The 23,971-nt window shown below is 38.4% G+C and overlaps 1 protein-coding gene across 1 annotated transcript in view; it reads right to left on the minus strand.

Moving 5' to 3' along the window:
• The window catches only part of CPQ (carboxypeptidase Q), a 274,252-nt gene that overhangs the window by 118,164 nt on the left and 132,117 nt on the right, over positions 1-23,971 (minus strand). Inside the window, exon 4 of the mRNA XM_006753183.2 lies at positions 7,908-8,019. Within this exon, the coding sequence (XP_006753246.1) occupies positions 7,908-8,019 (112 nt within the window). The remainder of the gene's footprint in view (positions 1-7,907; positions 8,020-23,971) is intronic.

A 23,971-nucleotide genomic window follows, 5' to 3' on the forward strand; every position in this document is an offset into this window, starting at 1 on the left:
GTCCCTGCTTCCTGTCTCTACCTTTCCCAGGGCATGGATGTTGACTCTGACCTTACCCTGCCCTCCAGGTGGTGATAAATGGAAATCCGTTCTATGAGTTTGGGCACCGGATCCCTCTACAGATGGTCACTCACCTGCAAGTGGACGGGGACCTGGAGCTTCAATCAATCAATTTCATCGCGGGCCAGCCGGCCCCAAGCCAGGTGTGCAGGGCCCCCCTCTCTTATTTGCTTCCTTCTGTGTTTTATTTTAAGATTGAATGGAGGGGAGAGAGGAGGAAGAGAGAGAGAGGAGAGAGAGAGAGAGAGAGAGAGAGAGAGAGAGAGAGAGAGAGAAACATCGATGAGAGAGAAAAACATAGATGTGAGAGAGAGACATTGATTGGTTGCCTTCAGTTCTCACCCGTACTGGGGCCGGGAATTGAGCCTGCAACCGAGGTATGTAGCCTTGACTGGAAATGAACCCGTGACCCTTAGGTCTGCAGGCCAACACTCTACTGACCAAACTGGCCAGGGCAATTTTTACTTCTTAAGTATTTCCTAGTTTTAAATAAAAGGGTAAAGAAAGACCTAAAGAAAAACATTAACAATGAATAAATGAGCCTTTCTGCTTGTGTCAGTTGTAAGTAGCACCAGGTAAAGGAATGAGAATAATTCCCACCTTCTAGACGCAATGAGAGCGCATCCCCAGCTCTTCGCTCAGAGTTTGGTACCGTGCTCTAGTACAGTGGTTGGCAAACCGCGGCTCGCAAGCCACCTGCGGCTCTTTGGCCCCTTGAGTGTGGCTCTTCCATAAAATACCACGTGCAGGCACACACATACAGTGCAATTGAAATTTCCTGGCCCATGTGCAGAAGTCAGTTTTCAACCGGGGTGAGTCTATTTTGAAGAAGTGGCGTGAGAAGAAGTGTAACTAACTGCCACTGTTACTTCATCCTTCATCAGAAAGAGTCTACTCTCCTCCTCACATTAGTCTAGCTGGATGGCTAGATGAGCTGGATGAGAAATCGCATGTTGATCCTACTTCATTTAAGTCCTACAGCAAGGGCATTCACTGCTACTGTCAATTGTTTTTTTTAACAAATAGAACTTTATACATGGGTAATCAGTAACATGTTGCTACTGTTATAAAATGTCATAGGGCGTTAGTGATGTTTATCTTACTATAACCTCCCTCAGGTTACCTTGCCTCCCTGTGCCTGAAATCGCTTCACCAAAGAGCTCCATTTGAATTATGAGTCAGTGGGAGCACACTGCCAGTAGCAGCACTATGTGCCACGGACTCTTCATCTTTGCAACTCTGACAGATACGCGTTTGATGCATACAACAGCCCTGCAAGCACAGTGCCATTTATTTTACTGATCAGGAGCTAAAACACAGACAGGCCCAGTCACCTGCCCGAGAGAGACAACCCTCAGCAGGCTGCTTGGAGGATTTAAGAAGGTCATAAGACGTCCCATAAATTTCGGTTCTCTCCTCCCTTCTCCCAGGTGTTGAATTAATGTTTGTTGATCTATGGTTCAATTAATGTCGGTTTATTATATTACATGAAAATATAAGATCCATGGTTCTTTTGGTATATATTTGGCATTTTTATCACAAATCTCTGCTTTATAAGTTTAACCACCATTCTTTTGCAGCAACATATAGTAAAGTTCCAGGAAGGCAATCCATTCAAATATTCCTCTTACTCATCATTTGTGTCCAATAATGAGATTCAAATGATTTCATCGAAAATTATTCAACTATGAAAGATAAATTCATATTTCTCTCTTTCAGAAAAGGGATAATTCCAGAATGAGATTCATAAAATATTTCTTTGTTCCAACGTGCTGCCTGAAACAAGTGAATATGGATGGCTAAATGGATATATAGTCTATGGTGATGAGAACAGAAATATAGCCTCTGAAACATTTCCTGACATATATTTTCCCATTCACATTAATCAAAGCAGAAACTCACAACAGTTTCCATCATATTTTAAGTATATTCCTTTTAAAAAATACCATTATTATAGAGAAAGTACAGTAATAAAAGCCTCAGAGGTCATCTTTAGTTGCTATGCATGAGGACCTTCTAAGAATGCCTAGAAATTGTGGGGTTTTGACTATTTTAAAAAATGGAAAGATTACTGGAGAATTCACTCAGCAGGGCAAATTGCAAACAGTAAGCACTAAATTTGATTCTTTGTTTTCTCTCCCTTTTTTTCTATATTTCAAACAAGTTACTTTCTAGTACATTATGATGCCTTTGGCAGCTATTTCCTGTGTTTACTATTATTTTTCTTCTTCCGGAGTGTTATAAATCCTTGTATACAGTGTTACTAGGTCAAGGACATTGGCAGAGAGAGCAAAGTGAACAGAAAAAAAATGAAGCTCTTGACTTTGGGTGGTAAAACACACAATGTAATATACAGATATTGTGTTATAAAATCATACACTTGAAGCCTATATAATACTAGAGGCCCGGTGCACGAAATTTCTCTAGAAAGATGTTTAATATATATCCCATATTTCAACAACCAGGTAGTACTGCTCGTTGTAATGTGTTTCCCTTGGTAAGGTCTTCAAACTCAAAATTCTAACTTGACAGAAAACAGTAAAGTTGGAAAAATTTTGGGGTGGATGATGGTTTAGTTTATTAATTCCAAATGGATATTTTGAAGCAAAGGTTTGGCCTTAAGTTTTGTCCACTGACACTAGACCATTCCAAGGAGAGACATTTCACACAAATAGTTTCAAGTCCAGTAAAGCACAGAAACAAAAAGGTATTCAATAGCATTTCACTGTGAATAGCCTTCTGTTGACAGTTACTCAGGAGTGACTGATTATATTTGTGAAGGACAAATACCTCTCCTGTTAGATTAATTAAATATAGGCTTAGCTAATGGCTTGGGCAAAAGAGTGAATCTATAAGAATAGAGCAAGGTCTGAGTGGTATGGCTCAGTGGTTGAGCACTGACCTATGAACCAGGAGGTCATGGTTCGATTCCTGGTCAGGCTTTCCTCTCTAACATCAATAAAAAAATATTTTTAAAAAAGGATAGTGAAGGAAGAGAACAACGGAGAAGAGACAAGAAGGAGGAATCATAGAACAATATTCCTAAATATCAGAAAGCCCCACCGCACCAACACTTCACATTAGCAAGCTCCACTGAGAGACGGCAGCAGGCATGCTGTATGACATGTCATCCAAGTAACAGCAGCCAAAAGGAGTCCCATTTTCTTGGAAAAACAGGTTGCCACGGAGCTTTCATATTTCACCAATTAAACAGCTTGGGCTCGATGTAATTAAGTAACATAATTATGAACCCATGTCTTGGCCTCTAGCCTAAAGTCCTATTTCTTATTCAAGTTTATCAGTAACTGTCATCTAGAACTTAAGTGGCACATGCTGAGCCCCACTCTTCATATTAAAACACATAGGCGATCTACAAATAGAAATCCACACCCATTTTAATTTTTAAGTTAAAGAGTAAGGCTCAATGGGTCATTCACACAAGTGAGGTACTGAGTGGTGACTATCATTCAGGAAGTGAAAGCAGGAAGTGACCAGGATAAATTTGGACTCCTGAATATTTAGGAAGAAAACGTATAAAAGTAAAGGAGTCACTCGATTTCCATCGTACAAGAGATGGCGACTTAAAAAGTATAGGGAAAGGATATTTAGGGATACCATAGCAGCTGGCTCTACAGTTACATCAGTATAACTAACATGTTAAGTTAGGAGGCAAAGTAATCACTGATGGGAATGAGGCTACAAAATTTATCATTCTCCCTTGCATAAAAACATGCTACTGACGGAGTCATGCTTACTAAGTAATAAAAGTTAACATTTAATGGTACTTGGGTTGGGTTAGGTACTGGTCTAAGTACATTATGTAAATAGATTAATTTTTAAAGCAACCCTATGAGGTAGGAACTATTAATATCAGAGATGAGAGAATAGAAGCATAGAAGGCAAAGTAACTTGCTTAAGGCAGTAAGTTGCAGAACTGGGATTTGAACCCTGGCAGTACGCTTTTTAAACAGTATACCTGCATTCTGCCTCCTAACACCTTTCTTCAAAAGAAATGGTAGTCTCTATTTTAGAGTTTTATTCATACATTTACAGAGGTTTTCAGAAATATGTAAGAGAGTTAAGCCCTGAATTAAGGAATGATGACTAGCCATCAAAAGCTACTGAAGTCAGAGTACTTTCAAAGCTGGAAAAGATACGTCACCTTTGCCTGGTGTTTGACATTTATCCATGCAAGTGAATCCAACTCAATTAGCAGTGATTTAGAGTCCTATGCCAAGTACGAAAGAAGTAAGATTCAAAGCCTAGAGAAGACATAATTGTTATTCCCATCGAAAGCAGATAAAATACCCTGGAAGCTTAGAGTTGAATAGAGATGAAGAAAATGAAGCCCAGAGAGTTCAAATGACCTGCCCAAAGCTAAATAAAGTAGTTTGTAGCACAGTGAACTCAAATTCAGTTCAAATTGGTCTGGTTCCCTTTGCACTCTACCATTCTGATTCCAATCAAGGTGGCTGAACACACTGAAATAAAATGAACTTCCAAAATACTAGTAATTATCTATGACTTATAAGGAGGAAAATGTATGATATCTCACTGCCTTATCCCTAGGACCTTAACTTCAGAGAACAAATAGCCAAGGGAATCATTTTTAAGGGAAGGGAGAGGAGGAAAGAATTCACATATAAAGTCTTCGAGATCTTCTCTGAAGGATTGTGTGTTTTCCAGTTTTATTTCCTGGACTTTATCTCTCTCAAACCTTACCCAGTACTATAAGCAGACTTTGAAATGATGTCTATATTTGTAATTATGTGTGTAGTTACATGTGTACATCTTCAACTCAAAATAATATTGAATGTAACTTGTAATTGAAAAATAAAACTTAAGTTCAAGAAAAGAATATGATATGCTTTATATCTCTCTGTATGCCCAGATTTTGCAAAATGCTTTTACATAGTAGGTTCTCAGTAGGGTGATGCTGTTAAAAGTTTAAGTATATACAACATAAGGCTTCTAGTTAGATTCCTTTCCAAAAACATGACCCTGTATTAGGTCTCCCAGAGACTTTTTTTATTAGTTTATTTTATTCATGGCCATTTTATGCCTCCCTCACCTCCAACCCACCAGGTGACATTTGGCAATGTCTAGAGACATTTTTGGGTATCACAATTTGTGGGGAGATCGTGCTATGAGTATTTAGTAGGAAAAAGTCAGGGATACTTCTAAACATCCTACAACACACAGAACAGACCTCACAACAAAATCATCTGGCCCCAAATGTCAGTAGTGCCAAGGTTGGGAAATACTGGTCTATTTTAGAAGTAAAAATAAATGGATAGTAATCTTCCCATTTCTCCATTTTTAAAACACACACACACACAAACATAAATCAAAATGATACACCAAAAAATTTGCCCCAAGCAAGAGTACTGTTAAGATAAACAATTATTTAATGGGTCAATTTACAGGGCTAGCGGGGTTCATTAAAGGCTGGATAAAAAGAATAAATTTAAACACATAAATACTTAAGTAAGCAATGGAAAGCCTACACGAAAGGCACTGTTCTGATCTTTACTACATCTGAAACTGAGATTTCTCCACTGTTGTAATATGAAACATTCTACTAATAAGGCATTTAATTCAGACACAGAACTCTCACTTCAGACTATTTCATTATTTCTAACCTCATATAAAATCCACCTTTTGGACCAGGACACAAAGAAAAAAAAGTATGTTTTTTTGCTTACCAATAAGGTCATAAAAATAAACTGCTTTCACCATTAGCCATTCATTTTTATGTCTGCCCATCTCTTCCATGTTTAGGTTTACCCGGAAAGTCCAATATTTAAGCCTGAATTCCTTATTATGGCTAAAGGAATCATTCATTCAGCCCTACATTTCTTTCTCTGACTTCTATCGTACAAAGAAAACTGTAGCAAAGCTATCCTAACAGCCTGATAATTTCCTTGAAATGAATAAGGAATTTAAAAAGTTAAAGAGGAAGGAATGCTTCCAGGTTCATTTTATGGAGCCAACATTACCCTGATACCAAAACCAAACAAAGATATTATGAAAAAAATAAAAATCACCGGCAAATATTCTTGATACTACAAAGTTATCTACTAGACACTACAAAGTTACATATACTATACTCCAAAGTCAAAATAATCAAAATAGTATAGTACTAGCATAAAAACAGATATATAGATCAATGTTTAGAATAGAGAGCCCATAAGTAAATCCTTGTTTATAGCTCAATTAATCTACAGCAAAGGAAGCAAGGTTATACAATGGGTAAAGACAGTCTCTTCAAAAAGTGGTATTAAGAAAACTGGACAGATACAATTAAAATTATAAAATCAGACCACTATTCTTACACTATGTACAGAAATAAACTCAAAATAAAGATTAAATGTAAGACCTGAAACCATAACACTCCTAGAAGAAAACATAGGCAGTAAACTCTTTGAGAAGGTTCTTAGGAACATATTTTTGGATATGTCTCCTTGAGCAAGGGCACAAAAGAAAAAATAAACAGATGGGACTATATCAAACTAAAAAGTTTTTGCACAGCAAAGGAAATCATCAACAAAACAAAAAGACAACCTTCTGCCTGGGAGAAGATATTCGAAGTGATACATCCCAAAAGGGTTAATATACAAGATATTTAAGAACTTATGTAACTTAACACCCGCCCCCCCAAAAAAAAACACAAACACACACAAAAAAAATCCAATTTAAAAATGGGCAAAGAAAAGTAAATAGACATTTCTCCTAACAGGACATAGAGATGGCCAACAGATATATGAAAAGATGGCCAACATTATTAATCACCAGGGAAAAGCAAATTAAATCCACAAGGAGAGATCACATCGCACCTGTTAGGATGGCTATCATCAATAAATCAACAAATAACAAGTGTTGGCAAGGATGTGGTGAAAAGACAACCCTCATGCACTAGTGGTGGGAAAGCAGACTGGTGCAGCCACTATGGAAAAAACTGTATGGAGAGTGAAGCTCTTCTAACAGCCTGATAATTTTCCGTGGGATTGAAAATTGATGCAGCCACTATGGAAAACAGTATGGAGACTTTAAAAAAATACAGCTGCCGTATGACCCAGGAATTATGCTTTTGGGTATGTATCCAAAGAAAACAATAACACCAATACAAAAGATATAGGCACCCCTATGTGTTCACTGCAGCCCTAGTGGTAGCCAAAGTATGGAAGCAACATAGATGTCCAACAATAGATGAATAAAGAAAATGCGGTACACACACACACACACACACACACACGAATATTACTCAGCCATAGAAAAGAATTCACTCTTGGTATTTGCAACAACAAACATGGTTGGACCTAGAGTCTATTATGCCACATGAAATAAGCCAGGCAATAAAAGATAAATACAATATTATTTGTGGAATACTAAAAACAAAAGAGAAACAGGACCATAGATATAGAGACCAAGTGGATAGTTGCCAAAAGAGAGGGGGTGGGGAGATAGAAGTAAAATAAATGCGAGTTTAAAAAGAGATGAACAAAGAAAAGGAAGTAGAGGGGGCTGGTGGTTTTTCTTTGCATTTCGTCATAGTATCCTTACATAGTCTCTAGCTGATGTGGTTGCAGTTGCTAGGGTTTCATTTGCTTGTTCATTTTCCCCAGTGGCTGATCATAGTGGATATTTTGGTTGTCTGGCAGACACATGAATTAAAAAAAAATTTTTAAGGGGACAAATTAGTTCTTTTCTTGGAGTCAACTAACAAAAAAGCATCTCAACCTCAGGAGAATCTACAGGAACTACTCTGTTGACTATTTTGTGTGTTGAGTTAAACATGTCACCACAGAGACCCTCGCCCTTTGGTTAACAACTTTCTAAATATTTACCAAGATCTTGGATAAGTGAGAGTGCTTCCCATGATATAAAGGCTCCACCACCATCATCCATGGCGCCCTGCCCAACGTCCCAGCTGTCCAGATGTCCACTGACCAGGACAACCTAGAACAAATAATAAAAAGAAAAACAAATAAGATTAAGCAGAAAGGACATAAAAGAGGAAGATTCAGAGGCATTCCAAATACAGAAATGAAACTTTTATATTCTTTCCATGTTTAATGCCTTAGAAGATCTGCGTCATTACTAGTGGAAGACTTAGTGCAGAGGCCTTACACAAGAGGGTGTGAGGTCATCGTGGAAGTAATAAAAGTTCTCACCTTATACCTCTCTTTATTAATATAATTTTGAATACTAAGAAAAAGTCTTATGACTGACATATGTGTGACAATTTTATCATATGACGTAAAAATGGAGCTCAAAACTTCAACCATATTTCCAACCATCCCAAATTCTCACAGATACAGGATACACATGTGTTGAATTGAATACAAATGACAAAATAAAAATAATAATTTATTTTTTAAATGATTGTGCTTTGTGCATTGTAAATAACTTTACTGTGGAATAAATTGCTAAATTTACAAACTAAATTCTAACAGAAAAACTTTTAAGAAACATTTCAATTTACATTAGCGTGAAATAATCTATACATTATATTACATTTCAAATCATTATTAGGTTTACGTTTTTTTTCTGAGAATCATTAGTAATTCTCTCCAGGAAAAATAAATTCAATGGAACTACATTTTGTGGACACATTGTCCTTAAAAGTAAGTAAACTGATGTTGGGTTGGGACATCCAGTGAAAAAGTATCTTTGTCACTGGGCTGTCATCCAAAATACCCCAATGTTTCTCAATACCTACACCGTGTCAGAAGCTGTGCTTGCTTACAGGAACTAAGAAGGATTCCCGACTGCAAAATGAGGAGGGCCGAGCGCAAAGGCCAAGATGCCGACGGGGCATCATGTACAAAAGAATCATGTACAAAAGAGCCGAGTGCAACAGGAAAATAACTACGCCTGCCTCAAGGAATGTCATTGCTCCACACCACAGCCTGTACACACAGAAGGCTCCTCCCCAGCCAGGGAGAAGGTGCCGTGAGAGCGTCAGCTACCCCTTCTCCATGCCTCGATCAAAGAATAAAGTTTCTGCTCCACTTTATCGACCTCAGTCTCATTCTACTGGAGTGAATGGCAATGGACAGAAGGGCGTTGTTTTGGGTCCCCAACCTGGAAGGGTCGGTAACATCTTGATCTCGATACCATACAATATATGGATATCAAGTCAGATGAATTATAAATCTAAATAAAGGTGTTAGAGGAAAGCACAGAACTTGAAATAGGAAACTTTCTTAAACTGCACACACAAAGAACAAACCATAAAAGAAAAAATAATAAATTGGGACTTTTCAAATATTAGGAATACTTGCTTACCAAAAGACCCCCTTGAAAGAGTGAAAAGGCAAGCCAGAGAGGAGAAGAAAGTATTTCCAACACATATATGCAACAAAGAACCCATAACCAGATTATATAGAATTCCTGTGAAACAGTAACAAAAAGAAAGTTAACTGATGGAAAAATGGACAAAATACTTGGACAGTTCACAAACATAAATATACAAATTATTAATAATCATATGAAAAGGTACACAGGTTCATTATTATCAAAGAAATTTAAATTAAATCCCATTCAATATATATCCACCGTAATGGCTAAAAAGATAAAAGGTAGAAAATGCCAAATACTGGTGAGGAGGTAGAGCAACTGGAACTCTCATACATCGCTGGTGTGAGTATAAGTACTTACAACCGCTCTGAAAAACTGGCTTATCTACTAAATCTGAACATCTGCACACCCTATGACCCAGCAATGCAACCTCCATCTATAAGTCCAACAGTACCGTATGTGTGTATATATACTTTCACCAAAAGAGACGAACTAGAATGTCTATAGAATATTCATAACAGCCCTCATCTCCTTCCCAGAAAGGAAACTATTTAAAGGCCTGTTAACAGCAGAATGAATGAATGATGTGGTATTAATCAATGCAACATTGCACAACAGTAAGAATGAACAAACACATGATAAATGTACCTGAATCTCATAAATGTAATGAAGAATGAAAGAAGCCAAACAAAAAAATGCACCATGTATAATTCCATTTGTATGAAATATAAAAACAAGCAACACAGGAGAGCGGTATCCCAAGGTGAGGAGGGTTAGTGCCAGGAAGGGGCCCAAGGAGAGGTGCTGAGGTGCTGGTCACGTTCTGGCTCCTGGTCTGGGTACCGGCTACACAGGTGTGCTCCGTCTGTAGCAGTTCGTCTTCTTAAACACTTAGGATCTGTGTACTTTCTCTCAGACTATTACGCATCAATAATAAGTTCTATAAAAAGAATAAGTTCAACAGAGTGATGTCTATGTACAGAAAGTAATGAGTAAATCAAAGACAAACAAATCTTGATGATTAATGAAAAACCCATGACTTTGGGACAGCAGGATTTGGGGTGGAAATATCCGGGTGACCGCTTGCACTGCCTGCTTCTCTGAGCAGCTGCACGCTCTCCTGTTGACTCTGTGTCCACAGACAGACCCAGCCCACGATGACTTCATCGTAGTCACAAACAAGTACAATGCCCCAGACTCACAAATGGCCATGTAATGAACTCAAATGGATTGTTTCTCAGGAAAAAATGAAAAAATATATTGCAATAGCAGGAAACTCTGATTCAGAAAGTGGTGTAATCCCATGTGGAATGAACATCAGTCAACATTCTCACCACTCTCAGAACCATGTTCCCAGTGAAGTTAAAGCTCCAGTGGATAAATAGTATCAAAATGTATTTTAAAAACTTTTTTCTCAGATAACATGTAAGAGTAACTTAATCAAGGCAGCTCTATGTTATCCTCGATTGCCTTCAGAATAACTGAGGTTGTTTTTAATCATTTTTCTATGTGTTTTTGGAAATGCCTCCATTCTCCAATCCAGAATTACTACTTACACTAATAATTAAAATACAGGGGAAATGGTTTTGAATAATAGGAAATTCAACGATATCCTATAGGACAAAGTCTTTGGCAGTGTTATGGAAGACTGATCACAAACTATAATAATAAGAGCATAGTATGCTAATTAGACCAGACATCCTTCTGGACGACCTTCCTGGACGAAACTCGGGTCCCAGGTACCTGCCAGTGGCCAGAGGGAAGCCTGGGTCCCAGGTGCCAGAGGGAAGCCGGTGCTAGCAGCCAGGGGAAGGAAGGCCTACTCTTGCACGAATTTCGTGCATCAGGCCTCTAGTTTGGATTACAAGAGCTTGTTTTAATATAGTTTTTGAAATCAGAAAAAAATTGGGGGCTACCATGAGAGAGTAGGTGTAATTTTAATATTATTTGATTTAAAAACAGTAATGACAGAAAGCTACTTCTAATTCAGGAGAATTTTTAATGAACTTGATTTTTTCTTTTTTTTAAATTTAAATACTTTTTAAAAAATTGATTTCAGAAAGGAAGGGAGAGGGTGGGGAGAGAGAAACATCAATGATGAGAGAGAATCATTGATTGGCTGCCTTCTGCATGCCCCACACGGGATTGAGCCCACAACCTAGGCATACGGCCTGACCGGGGATCGAACTGTGACCAGCTGGTTCATAGATCGATGCTCAACCACTGAGCTATGCCAGCCAGGCCTGAACTTGAATTTTTGTAACCATAAGAGCAGCTCCTACATTCACTTAGAAAACAGTAGTGCACAAGGTCATATTCAGCACGGTGCCTGGCTAGCATGCCTTCATGCAAACTCACAAGGATAACCCAATAAAACATTCCAACTCACCATGCCTTATGTCAGGGCCAAGCAGATATGAACATTAATTATAATATATTTGCATCTGATATAAACAGCCAAAAAACAAGACCATGCCCAGAGATAACTATCCGGTGGTTTTATATTTGGCTTTTGTGATGTTTTGTTTTCTTTGCAGCTTCTTCATTCTCTTAGTCTCATTCTATTTGGTGTATTTTAAGAGGTAACAGAATAAGTGTTTGGGCTACAAAGTTCAAGGCATTTCCAGACACAGGAAATCCCCAATCAAATTTGCAACAACAAAAATAATTAAGAGTTAAAAAATATGACCTACAAAAAGAGGGGAAAATCTTTCATTATTTAGCCTCAGAGAAGAAGCCAAGAAGTGATGTAATAACGGGCTTCAGCAATGATAGGCCCTGTGTGGAGGATAGGGACAGCAGACGAGAAAGCAAAGGAACCAGGTCTGAGCTGCAGCAAGGAGCATTAGAAACATATAGATGATCGAGAATTTTCTAATGGCGGCCTTGGTAGAAGTTAAAAGAGTATTAACAGGGGAAAAGGTTATGGGAAATTCCTTTCCTTGGAGGGTTTCTAAAATAGACTACAGTCTTTGGTCTTAGATGGAAAGCTAACATAGAAGGGATAAATAAAATCTTTCAAGGTTACATCTAGTCCAATATTCCGTGGCTGTTTTCAAGAATTCTTTTCCTATTCTAACCACTTAAAAGGAGGAGCTTGTGCTTTGAAAAGTCTTCATGACCGTAACGACTGTTCTCTGAGCATCTCCTAGATACCCTGGCTGCCAAGATCTTCCCAAAATTTAGGATCCAAACACAGGTGGGAAGGCACTTCTCAAGAAATCCATGTTTTTGTAATCCCCGTCAAAGACAACAATCTAGGCGTTAAGAGGGCATTTGCTGAATGTATTGTGCCATTGGCCAGCACAGTCAAAAGGCACTACTGTCCTCCGCAATGAACAGACTAGGTGGTCTACAGAATAAAGCTAGGCCCCTGACACACAGGATTCAGACACAACATGGCAAACATCTGAGCTCCTCTTGACTGGATTCTTATCTTCAAGCTTTGTTAGTGAAGCTGTTGGATGTTGATAGCTTGTGGGACGTAGACTTCTTTCACAAGAAAATGGGCCATCTGTCCCAGTGCTCACACATCACCACAGCTGCTCCTAAAAGGAGCTGTTTCATTCCAGACTGTCCCCTCCATACTTGTGACTGGCTTCATAAAAGGAAGACCATTACTGTTTCTGGTTGAAGTCTCTGAGTACATAACTAGACAGATACCTTAGGATAAAACAAGAAGGGTCTAATTTATCGGTGGCTCGGAAAAACCAACACATTGGTAGATTTATAAAATATGATTGCAGTGTATTTGGAAGAAATGGCTGAAATTTATTGAACATTGACTTGTGGGTAGTGGTACAGCAGAGAATGCCTATGGAAGGAAATCATTCTGATTAAATGGAGTTGTTTGGATTCCATCCAGAAGTCATGACTAGTTGCAACTGGAGATGATAGTCTTTTAAATGAAAGAATCATGCTTCTGAATTACTTCTCCTCTGGTCTAAGCAACCACAGGACAAGTTGTCTTACTTGAAAGGATGGGAGGAGCAGAGAATTGAATTACAACATTGCATTTTAACTTCCTCCGGGGAAGAAAGGGAGATGAAAAGCTTAGCTAACTTCTAGCTCAATAATGATCATCTTTCCCATGGTTAAATCCAAGGATGGTACAGTGCACAGCTATAACTTCTCTTTTTTGACAACCATTCACTCACCCTTACGTTCCAGGGATGGTGTGTAGAATTAAAAAAAAAAAAAAGATAGACGCACGTGGTATTCTACAGACTCTTTCATGGTTCAATTTATACAAGATTTTATTTTTGACATTTAGGTTTACAAGCTGAAGGATTCTTCTTGACTCCTAATGGTTTTTAAAATCCCAGAAGCCGATGCAGCTTAGAGTACTGTTTTTGACGCTTGTTTGTCTATTGATTGTGAAGATATTCGCAATTAGTTAACCTTCTGTGATGTGCTGAATGCGCTCTATAGAAGTCAGCAAGATCAGCTGAAAGCCTCTGGTTTTACATTCTTCTGCAGCCCCCAGTTCTCGACCCTATTTGATGTACTAGCAGATAAAAACTAAACAGGCCAGGGCTCACCCATTCAAGTGAGTGCTGTCACTTTGAAAAGCACAGTCCCTGGGAAGCTATACACCAATTCCTCCTTTACCATCAATTCCCATTTTTAAAAGCCAAATTAGTGTGAATGAGTATATGAATTTAATACTATATAGTTTTTCCTTAATAGAAAAAAATTTGTGTCCTGGCTAGTGTGGCTCAGTTGGTTGGAATGTCATCATCCCATGCACTGGAAGGTCACAGGTTTGATTCCTGGTCAGGGCACATACCTAGGTTGAGGGTTTCATCCCCAGATGGGACATATAGGGGAGGCAACCAATCGATGTCCCTTCTCTTCTCCTCTCCTCTCCTCTCTTCTCCTCCTCCTCTCCTCTCCTCTCTCACTCCCTCCCTTCATCCTCTCTAAAATCAATAAAAAAGAAGAAATATGTTTTGAGGGTGGAGGACTTTTTAGTTACTTTGTGAATGATTAGGAAATGGAGGAAGAAAGGAAGGGATGGAGAGAGAGATGGAAGGAGACAGGGAGAGATGGGAGCAAGAACGATGACTAGTACAAGAAGAGGAGATGAAGTAGAAGACAAAGCAGAAGGGAGAAGGATTGCAAAGCAGCTTTGGGAAAGCACAGGAATGAAAGAGAGAGCAAACCTAGGTCGAGTTGTGGGTCCAGGCTGTGTCAGGTTGCTGAGGTTCACATAACAAAATTGTTTCTCCATGTTCTGATGTGAGCTAGTTTGATGGCATCATGGATGTTGCTATAACTAGGTGAACTGAGATGTGGGCAGGAGTTTTTGAGAAATACAACCGAGCTATGATAGCCTGTATAGTTTCAATAAAGTCATCTAAAGTATTTCTACCTCAAATATCCAAGTTATTCTGTTGTCTCCTGCCAGCCATGGCCCTGGACCACAATAGTAATGGTGAATCAGAAGTCAACCATCCCAAGTCTCAAGACGTGGCAATGAATTCTAGGGTAATTCTGTGGCTTTCTATGATATCAACAATAGAAGACAACTTTAATTTTGATGCATAAATTATAGTTTAAACAAAAGACAGTCAAGTGGTATTACTCACAACCCTAATAGGGGACTTTCCAATAATGCAATTTTTAGCTTCAAGACAGTGTCAAGAAGCCAAGCTTACTCTGACAGGCCATGTCTGCACAACAGCAGGCTTGCTGTCCAATCACAGCACTTCCTGGTCTTTAATCCTCTCTTCCTATCTGACGTCACACACTCTTCATCAGCCAGTTCATTTCAGCTATTAATCTCTGTGTTCAGACTAGGAAAACGCCAAATATCCATTGATATATTTTCTTTTAGGAAGGGGATAAAGCAAATATTGAACATTTTCTTGCATTTGTACTATTTTGCCCACAAACCCAAATTCTGTCTTATATTTTAACTGGAATGTACATGTCATAGAAATTAAAAAAGCCAGAATAGACATCTCAACTACTATTGTACTTAATAGAAATGCTATGAGAGCCAGGGAAAGGGTATATTATGTATATATACCCAAAATATATTTTCCTTTCCCTTGAAAATATATTAAATTGAAGCTTATCTTCAATATTCACAATCAAATAACACTCACATGAAGAAAAGTGACAATTATATTCTCACAAGAATCAAAAGCTACTAATATCAAAAAGATGGTTAACCTTATGAGATGTAGGCATCACAACTCAAAAACAACAGTCTGAAAGTTATTCTATTTTCTAAATCCAAAGCAACCTTGGAGCATGATCATGCTTTGTACAGGACAGAAAACTTATCTGTGGGGCAAAATGAAATAAAAATTGGCCCTAGAGATTGAGAGTCCATGAGGAATTACTGTGAAAAACAAAAACATAATTCTTAGCCATAAAAAGAAGGAATGAAATCTTACATTTTGCTGCCAATTATTTTTTTTTTTTGAAATACATAGCAATCTAGCCAATTTGGGACCCATTACCTAATTTGAGCTCCCTCTAAGAGGACTGGGAAATACAACTGTTGATCTTCACAGGGTATGGTAGGTGGAATCTAAAGAATAGCATAAGTTAATAAACAAAATAGATACTGATGTATAGATACAGAGAATAACAGACTGATGGTTACCAGAGGGGAGGGTGGATGGGGGGCTGGGTGAAAAAGGCAAAGGGATTAAGAAGTACAAATTGGCAGTTACAAAACAGTCATGGGGAGTGAAGTGCAGCACAGGGAACACAGTCAGTAATATTGTAATAAGTATGTATGGTGCCAGGTGGGTACTGGAAACATCCGGGGGACCACTTTGTAAAGTATATGATTGTCTAACCACTATGCTCTACACCTGAAACTCATTCAAAATAATAACGAATGCAAACTGTAATTGAAAAACTAAAAAAAGAACATAATGAATATATAAGGTAATTTTCAGGACTTTAACAGAGACCACAAATAGAATGGATTAGCTTTCCTCTTTCTATATGAAATTAATTAGAATAAAAGAACATCATGGAAAAACACTGCTCACTTTTTCCATCAATGGATATTGTGACACTATTGTCACATTGTGGGCTTCAGGGTTTTTTTTGTTTTTGTTTTTTTTTTAATATATTTTATTGAGTTTTTACAGAGAGGAAGGGAGAGATATAGAGAGTCAGAAACATCGATGGGAGAGAAACATCAATTAGCTGCCTCCTGCACATCTCCTACTGAGAACTGGGCTTGCAACCCAGGAATGTGCCTTGATGGGGAATTGAATCTCAACCTTTGGTTCATGGGTTGATGCTCAAGCATTGAGCAACACTGGCTGGGCGAAATCATTCCTCTTTGTTGTTGAGTGGTATTATATGGTATGAATGTGCCACAGCTTATTTAACTGCTCACTCATTAAAGGACATCTGGGTTTGGGGCTATTATGAATAAAGCTGCCACAAACATTTGTGTAGTTTTTGTGTGAACCAAAGTCATTATTTCTCTGGAATAAATGCCCAGGAACACAGATGCTGAGTTAACCCAGGACCCTTTAGTCCACAGCCGACGCTCTATCCACTGAGCCAAACTGGCTAGGGCTGGGCTTCAGTTTTTTCATGTCAGCATTCATGAGGTCATCCCTGTTCCCTTAAATATTTTGTCTTGTCATGAGATTATATTCTGATCAGTTAAATAAATGTTGGTTGTAGCCATATGTTTTGTATACACCTTGGGGAAACTTTAAAAAAAAGAAAAGGGAACGAAGGAACAAAGAAGAAAAGGAAAGAATAAGGAAGACTATTTTCCCCTCACAGTCTATTTTCTGAAGAAACAAAAATGCACAGAAAAACAAGTGTTTATTAATTTAACTTGTATTTATTAGCTGAAGAGTATATTTAACAGGCTATAGAATTAGAGCAAGATTAAAAGAAGTACAAGCCTCAAAGTACAATTCTCACTAAATTATATTTCTCACTAAATTCTGAATGTTAGCACTTGCTGTCAGCCCTGGTTCAATCTTGTTCAACATTTCCATTACTTTGGAGACATGCTTATGAATTTAAGATGATAAAAATGTAAGATGAATCATTAATATGGTGGACCAAATAATCAAGTTTCTAAAATATTCTGAAGCAGAAATAATAGCTTATAACCAACAAGATAATTCAGTGGTCTGACGCAGCGGGCATACGAAGGCGCACACTGCACGTTGAGGTGGTAGGTGGGTAGCAGTTCATCTGGGGACCAGCAGAAAACTCAGGTGGGCCTAAGGATATTGAACTACAGCGTGTTTCAGCTACAGAAAAAGCTAACAAAATTTTAGGGTTTGTCGATAAAAATATGGGATCCTGATTATGAGAAGTAATACTCCCAATTTAATTAATCAAACACTTTTTTCCTTCAAAATCCGTCCAGATACCTAAGGAGACCTTCTGGAAAACAGACTGGTCAGAGAAGAGCTGTCGGGATTTTACAGTGTCTGGAAATAGCACTGTTTGAAGAGCAAGTGCTATGTTTACCCTGGAGAAGACAGGGCTCCACAGAGCTAGAAGCTTCCTATACAAGAGGAATAAATGTTCCTTCTGGGTGTAAGCAGGCCAGTGAGGGAGGGTATGTGCAGGTAGCTTTCAGCTCAGTGGAAAATAAATCTGGTAGGTCCAGCAAGGGACCAGTATTCTTCAGAGGAATAAGCTGCCAAACACTGGCAGTGTTCAAGCAAAAAAAAAGGAACATCTGTTAGGTAGAGAAAGGGTATCTCACCGGAGCTGGGAATGGGAGCTGAGCTTGATAAGTTCCAAGGAAACGGCTAATGTGAAGATTCTATGTTTCTAAAAGGAAACGCAGGCTTCTCTTGGCCATTACTCAGTGAGAAGGAACTGCTCATGTTTTCCTGGAACACTAGATGGCTTCTAAGCTATCAACTTTTACTATCATGTTTTTTTCTTCAACTTGACCCAAAATAAGAAATTTAAATTATATTGCTAATAACTTATTCTTTAGGAAATCTGCCATTGTAAACAGGACTTTTTATGCCTTTAAATTGGCCTTCTTGCCCTGGCCAGTTTGGCTCAGTTGTTAGCAGTGTTGTCTTGAACACCAAAAGGTTGTGCGTTTGATTCCTGGTCAGGATACATACCTAGGTTTCGGGTTTGATCCCTGGCCCTGGTCAGGGCACTGCAGCAGGAGGCAACTGATCGATGTTTCTCTCTCACATCGATGTTTCTAACTATCCCTCTCCCTTCCTCTCTGTTTAAAAAAAAAAAAAATAAAAAAATATATATTTTTATTGATGTCAGAGAGGAAGGGAGAGGGAGAGAGAGAGAGAAACATCCATGACCCTCCTTCCCCCTCCCTCCTTTTCCCTCTCTCTAAAAATCAATGAAAAATATTCTCGGTGAGGATTAAAAAAAAAAATTGCTTCCTTGAATTGAAGCCATGCTGTATCAACATTCACTGACACCCAGGGGTATGCTGTGGGAGGGCACAATAATACAGGGGTGGACTCCACAACCATAGTTTCCTTTGATAATTCACAATGGACTGTCATGTCTGCATTTGCTTAAATGTTCTCAAGGTTATTTTTAGTGTTTTGCACCCAAGCTAAAAAAATCCCATGTGTTTATTACCTACCACATGGTACTTCCCTTTATCTGCCCTAAGGTTGCCTTCTCAAGTACATAATACATTAATAATCATGACTGTAGACGTTTTTCCTTTGCAGAGTGAAGATTGCTGTGCTCATTATAATAGTCTCCATACCATTGTGATATCTCCTTCTGAACTTTCTCTAATCCCACTAGATTTTGGAAATACAGCAATCAAGTTTGTAATGGATAAGTACCATAATTATTTTGTTTATTATATAGAAACTGTAACAACCTTCCTGCCAGTTCCCAGAATTTACTTGATCTCTTTAATTATATAGAATTACATAAATTAAGAAATTTACAATGACTCTGGATTCCTTCTCAGGCTCCTACATCCTCACCCAATTACAGCCAGAATTAGGAGTTAAGAGATTATGGCCAACGGTCTCCTTTTACACAGAGGAGCAGAGTGATTTGTCCAAATGGCAGGGCCTGAAAATAGACCCCAGAGCTCCTGACCCATACTGCCTGCTTCATGGAAAAGTGGTGCGGGGACTACTTTTGATTGCTTTTCTCTAATGCAGTACCCTGACTATGCTAAACATCAATCTGCTACTGTTTGCCTACACACAGAGTCCAATGAGTTTTTCAGCAATATCCCTATCTGCTTGACAGGGGCAAGTTGTTTAACCTCTCTAAACCTTGCTTCCCTCTCTGTAAAATAGGGATAATAATACAAACCTACCTTTAAAGTGTGTTGTGAGAATTAAATGGATGCCTTTATGTACCGATCACTGTCATTGTCCCTGGCACAGAGCCTGAACTCCTGAACTGGTCACTGTTATTGATGACATCATCATTACTTTGAGATGACCTCAAACTTTACAAACAATTCTCTCTAGGAAATGCTCACTTGGGAAGTTGATGAGCGTAAGTAGATGGCATATGGACCGCTTTAATAGGCACGGGCTCGGGGTACTCTACACTGCCAGTTTGAATTAGTGGGAGAATCAGTCACAGCACATGGTCTTTAGGAATATGACAAATACTTTTAAAATGTTGTTTGGAGAGCCTAAACTTAAAACAGCATGAACTCATTCCATTAGAAAACATCCATATGCTACAAAATAGCTAAGTTATAGTTTCATTTCTATAGCAGGTTGCAAAGGGGAAAAAATTTTAGCTCAAGTAATCACTAACATACAGATTTTTAAATAACTCTGCAGTTACTAGGTAACCAGGTAGCGCTGGGTGAAAATGAAGTCAGGTGTTTGAACTAAAGCTTCCCATGCATCTGAGGTGAGTTTTGTCCTGACAATGGCTAATCTAATTAAGGATTCCACTGTCATTCGCATTCACAGAGGTGGTAAGACTGGGCGCAGAATGACTCTCTCCCTTGGTGTGATCTGAATATATAGAGAGAGTCCAGAGTATGGTCCTGGAGAAAGCATCAAAAGTCCTGCACGGAGAAAGGAGAAGCTTAAACCAGGAACAAAAGCAAATCCTGACATTATTTGAGCTTAATCTCTGTAGAGACGGTATAAAGATTCGCAAGAATAGGATGAAAAAGAGCAAGTATCAATTTTTTATGCTATCGTAGACAAATGTAAGTGTGCTGTTATTTAAAGATCAAAGAAAAAAAATAAATGGCCTATCAAAGGAGCATTGTTTCATCTCTTCCAACTGTCTACTCCAACAATTTATGAATTTTAATCTCCATATGTTTCTTCAGTAAACTGCAATCTGGTAGGGCATGTTTCAACCTTGTCTTTGTTCCTCTTTTTGCAAGAGTCGTTAAGACCATGGGCTTTAGAGGAGGGCACACCACGATTTGAAGTCTACCTCTTCTGCTTACCAGGAACCTTCAGCTACTTGGGCTCTTTGAGCTTCCAATTCCATGTATCAAACAACAGACGTTAACAACTGCCCACAGTGGTGGCATAACAACTGCCCGGAAAGAGCCTAATGCTACTGTCTGGTACCCAGTGTAGGCTCAGTCTATTTATTTTTCTAATCCATCTTAGCATTTAATTACATGTTTTACTGTTATCAGAATGCCCAGAGGATATGGTGTATGGTCATAGTAGAAGTGGCTTTCTCCGTGGGTCATAGTAGAAGTGGCTTTCTCCGTGGGTAATTTTCAAGCAGTTATGAAGAGCAAAGAATACACTGTAGGGGGCTGGGAAGGAGAGGCAGCGTGCAGAGTTTGAAAATAAGAAGTCTTCCATCCCTGATCTGATGCACTTCTACTAGGGGTAGGTCAGCATGATGCCTTCCAACCCACCCCTCTGCTGAGAAACACTAGACTGGAAGATTCCTCATGATGCCAGACTGGGGAATACCTATCGACAGAGACCTTTATATTATCTTCATATGTATTTGTCACGAGACTTGAAATATAGTCAAGAATCAACTTGAGTTGACTTGTTTCTACATAGTAATAAGATGTGACTTAGAATCAAGCAAGTTCAGGTCCCTAAGAAAATATTTCTTTTTGTGATCAATGCAAAATTAAAACAAATTTCCACTAATTTCTTTGACCTTTACACGTTTAGTCACAAAAAGCCCATTAAAAAAGTTTACCCTCAACTACTATATAATGCAGTGATGGCGAACCTTTTGAGCTCAGCGTGTCAGCATTTTGAAAAACCCTAACTTAAGTCTGGTGCCGTGTCACATATAGAAATTTTTTGATATTTGCAACCATAGTAAAACAAAGATTTATATTTTTGATATTTATTTTATATATTTAAATGCCATTTAACAAAGAAAAGTCAACCAAAAAAATGAGTTCGCGTGTCACCTCTGACACACGTGTCATAGGTTCATCATCACTGATATAATGTAACTCCCTTTCTCTCAGTAATGAGCGTGAACAATGTGTATAATTTTAAAAGATTAACCTTGTAATGTGTCTTCACAGTTTAGAACCATACAGAACTACCAACAAGAAATTAGGACCAGAAATAAAATAATGTTTAGAAGTTGATAATTAGATTTCTGGTCAACATGGTACAGTGAATTTGCACCTTTATGGGCCTCCTCTGTCACAAACATGTGCCATTAGAGATGAAATATAAAAGGTAAAAACCAAAAGGTTGTAGTTTGGCTCAAAAAAACAGATAAACATCTCTGTGGACTAGAAGTAGATTAGAATCACAAAGCAGTAAGTGGGTCTGAAGCCAGGAGACCTGCAGGACTCCAGGTCTAGAAGCCAGCACTAACTGCTGGGCATTTTGCTCCTACAGGCCAAGAGGATCTAACCACCTCACTGCAAATAGGGAGACCTGAGCCAGACTAACTGTCTGGAAGCAAGCAAGGGCATTGGGCTCAGGACAGGAGGCTAAAAGCAAAATCACATGCCAAGAGGCACAGCTTTATAAAACATTGAGCCTGCAGAGGAGAAATGGACATGAATCAGAACCAGGCTCTGAAACTAGTCCCCCGCTGGCTTTGTAAAGATATGCAATCCTTGTTATTGCCATTGGTAAGGGTGTGTGATACAACACAATAAAACCTTGGTTGTGGACTGGCAGTGTTGCAGGCCAGGTGAAAGCAATCAGAAAACCTCTAGAGAGAGAACAGTGAGCCCAGAGGGAGAGAAAACAATACAAACAATAACACAAACTCAATTTGAACACATCCTGCTCAAAATGAGTCAGCAAACCAAAATTCCAAAACACATGAAGACATGTGTTGCTAAGAATGTCAACAAAATCAACACCTTGAATACAAACTCTATTCCAGCTTAGATTAATTTTATGGAAAGACTAACATTTCAGGAATAATAATTAGGGTGATCAAAGAAATAATTTTCTAGAAAAAGAAAAAGTACCAAAATTGACTTAAGAAGAAATACAAAACTTGGAAAATAAGAACACATTAAGAAATTCAATAAAAAAATGAGAAAGTATTCTCTTTCCTTCTCACAGACACACAAACTAAGCCGCTAGACTCAAAAGGTTTTACAGGTGAGTTTTACACAATTTAAAGGAATAGATAATCCTCAAACTAGCCAATTCATTTATTAAGGTATTACCTTGATACCAAAACAAAACAAGAACAGTAAATTTTAGACCAGTGTTATTTATAAATAAAACATAAAATCACTAAACACGAGGCAAAAGCTTCTCCAATTTCAATAAAGAAATAAAATTAGAAAACAGACAATAAGGGTAAAAAGGGGGCTATGATTCCAAAGTCAATTAGATAATGTATCATCATAAAGTAAATTCATCATTCTTCAAAAAGCAAACTTAAAACCAAACAATATCTTATGTTTGGTCCAAAATGTGAAATATATGTTAGCAATTCTCTATGAAAAAATAAGATCCACAACAATTCTGATTATACAGATGGAGGTTCTGTAGGCTCATTTATGTGAACATGGCATTTTCAGCTCGCTACCTAAAGGTTAAAAAATTATGTTCAGCAGAAAATGAGAACACTCATTCCTTTACTCCTGCTTCACTACCCACGTCTATAAAGCTTAGTAGGACTGTACCTAGCACCTAAGTTTATTTATTTTTACTTTATATTTATGCTATTGCACTGTCAGTGAAATACTTGACAATCTTAAAAACCAAGACAACAGTAATAAATTAGAAGTGTAGGGCTGTGTTGCATTCTGCCTTTTGTACCAGACAGGTGCCCTGGAATAGTAAGTGCCTGCCCTGCCCAAAGGCTCCTTCTTAGGAGAAAGCAGCCTCAGGAATTCTTTCTGCATAGAATTGGTGAGGCTCATTACATGTATGTCAAGAGAAACCTGCTCTGCTACCATGGTTACAAATAATTATACCAAAATCAGTTCCTAAGCCAAAGTAACATGGATAATCAGACATGAGAGAAGTTCACCTTTTACCTGGCTTGGCCCCAAAACCTCAAGAGGTGTGAGTTGCATTGGATGACGATAAGCTTGGGATGCACAGAGCAGGCCACAGGGAACTCCTATACCCTCTGGAGTTCATCTTGGTTCTTCTTTAAGCCTAGTCTATAAGGCAGTCTTTAAAGTACAGGGACTGGTAATTACTACAAGCCTATAAAAAGATTATGTACCTGCCAC

This window comes from Myotis davidii, unplaced genomic scaffold, assembly GCF_000327345.1.
Source record: "Myotis davidii unplaced genomic scaffold, ASM32734v1 scaffold390, whole genome shotgun sequence".
In the NCBI taxonomy this organism is placed as follows: Eukaryota; Metazoa; Chordata; class Mammalia; order Chiroptera; family Vespertilionidae; genus Myotis; species Myotis davidii.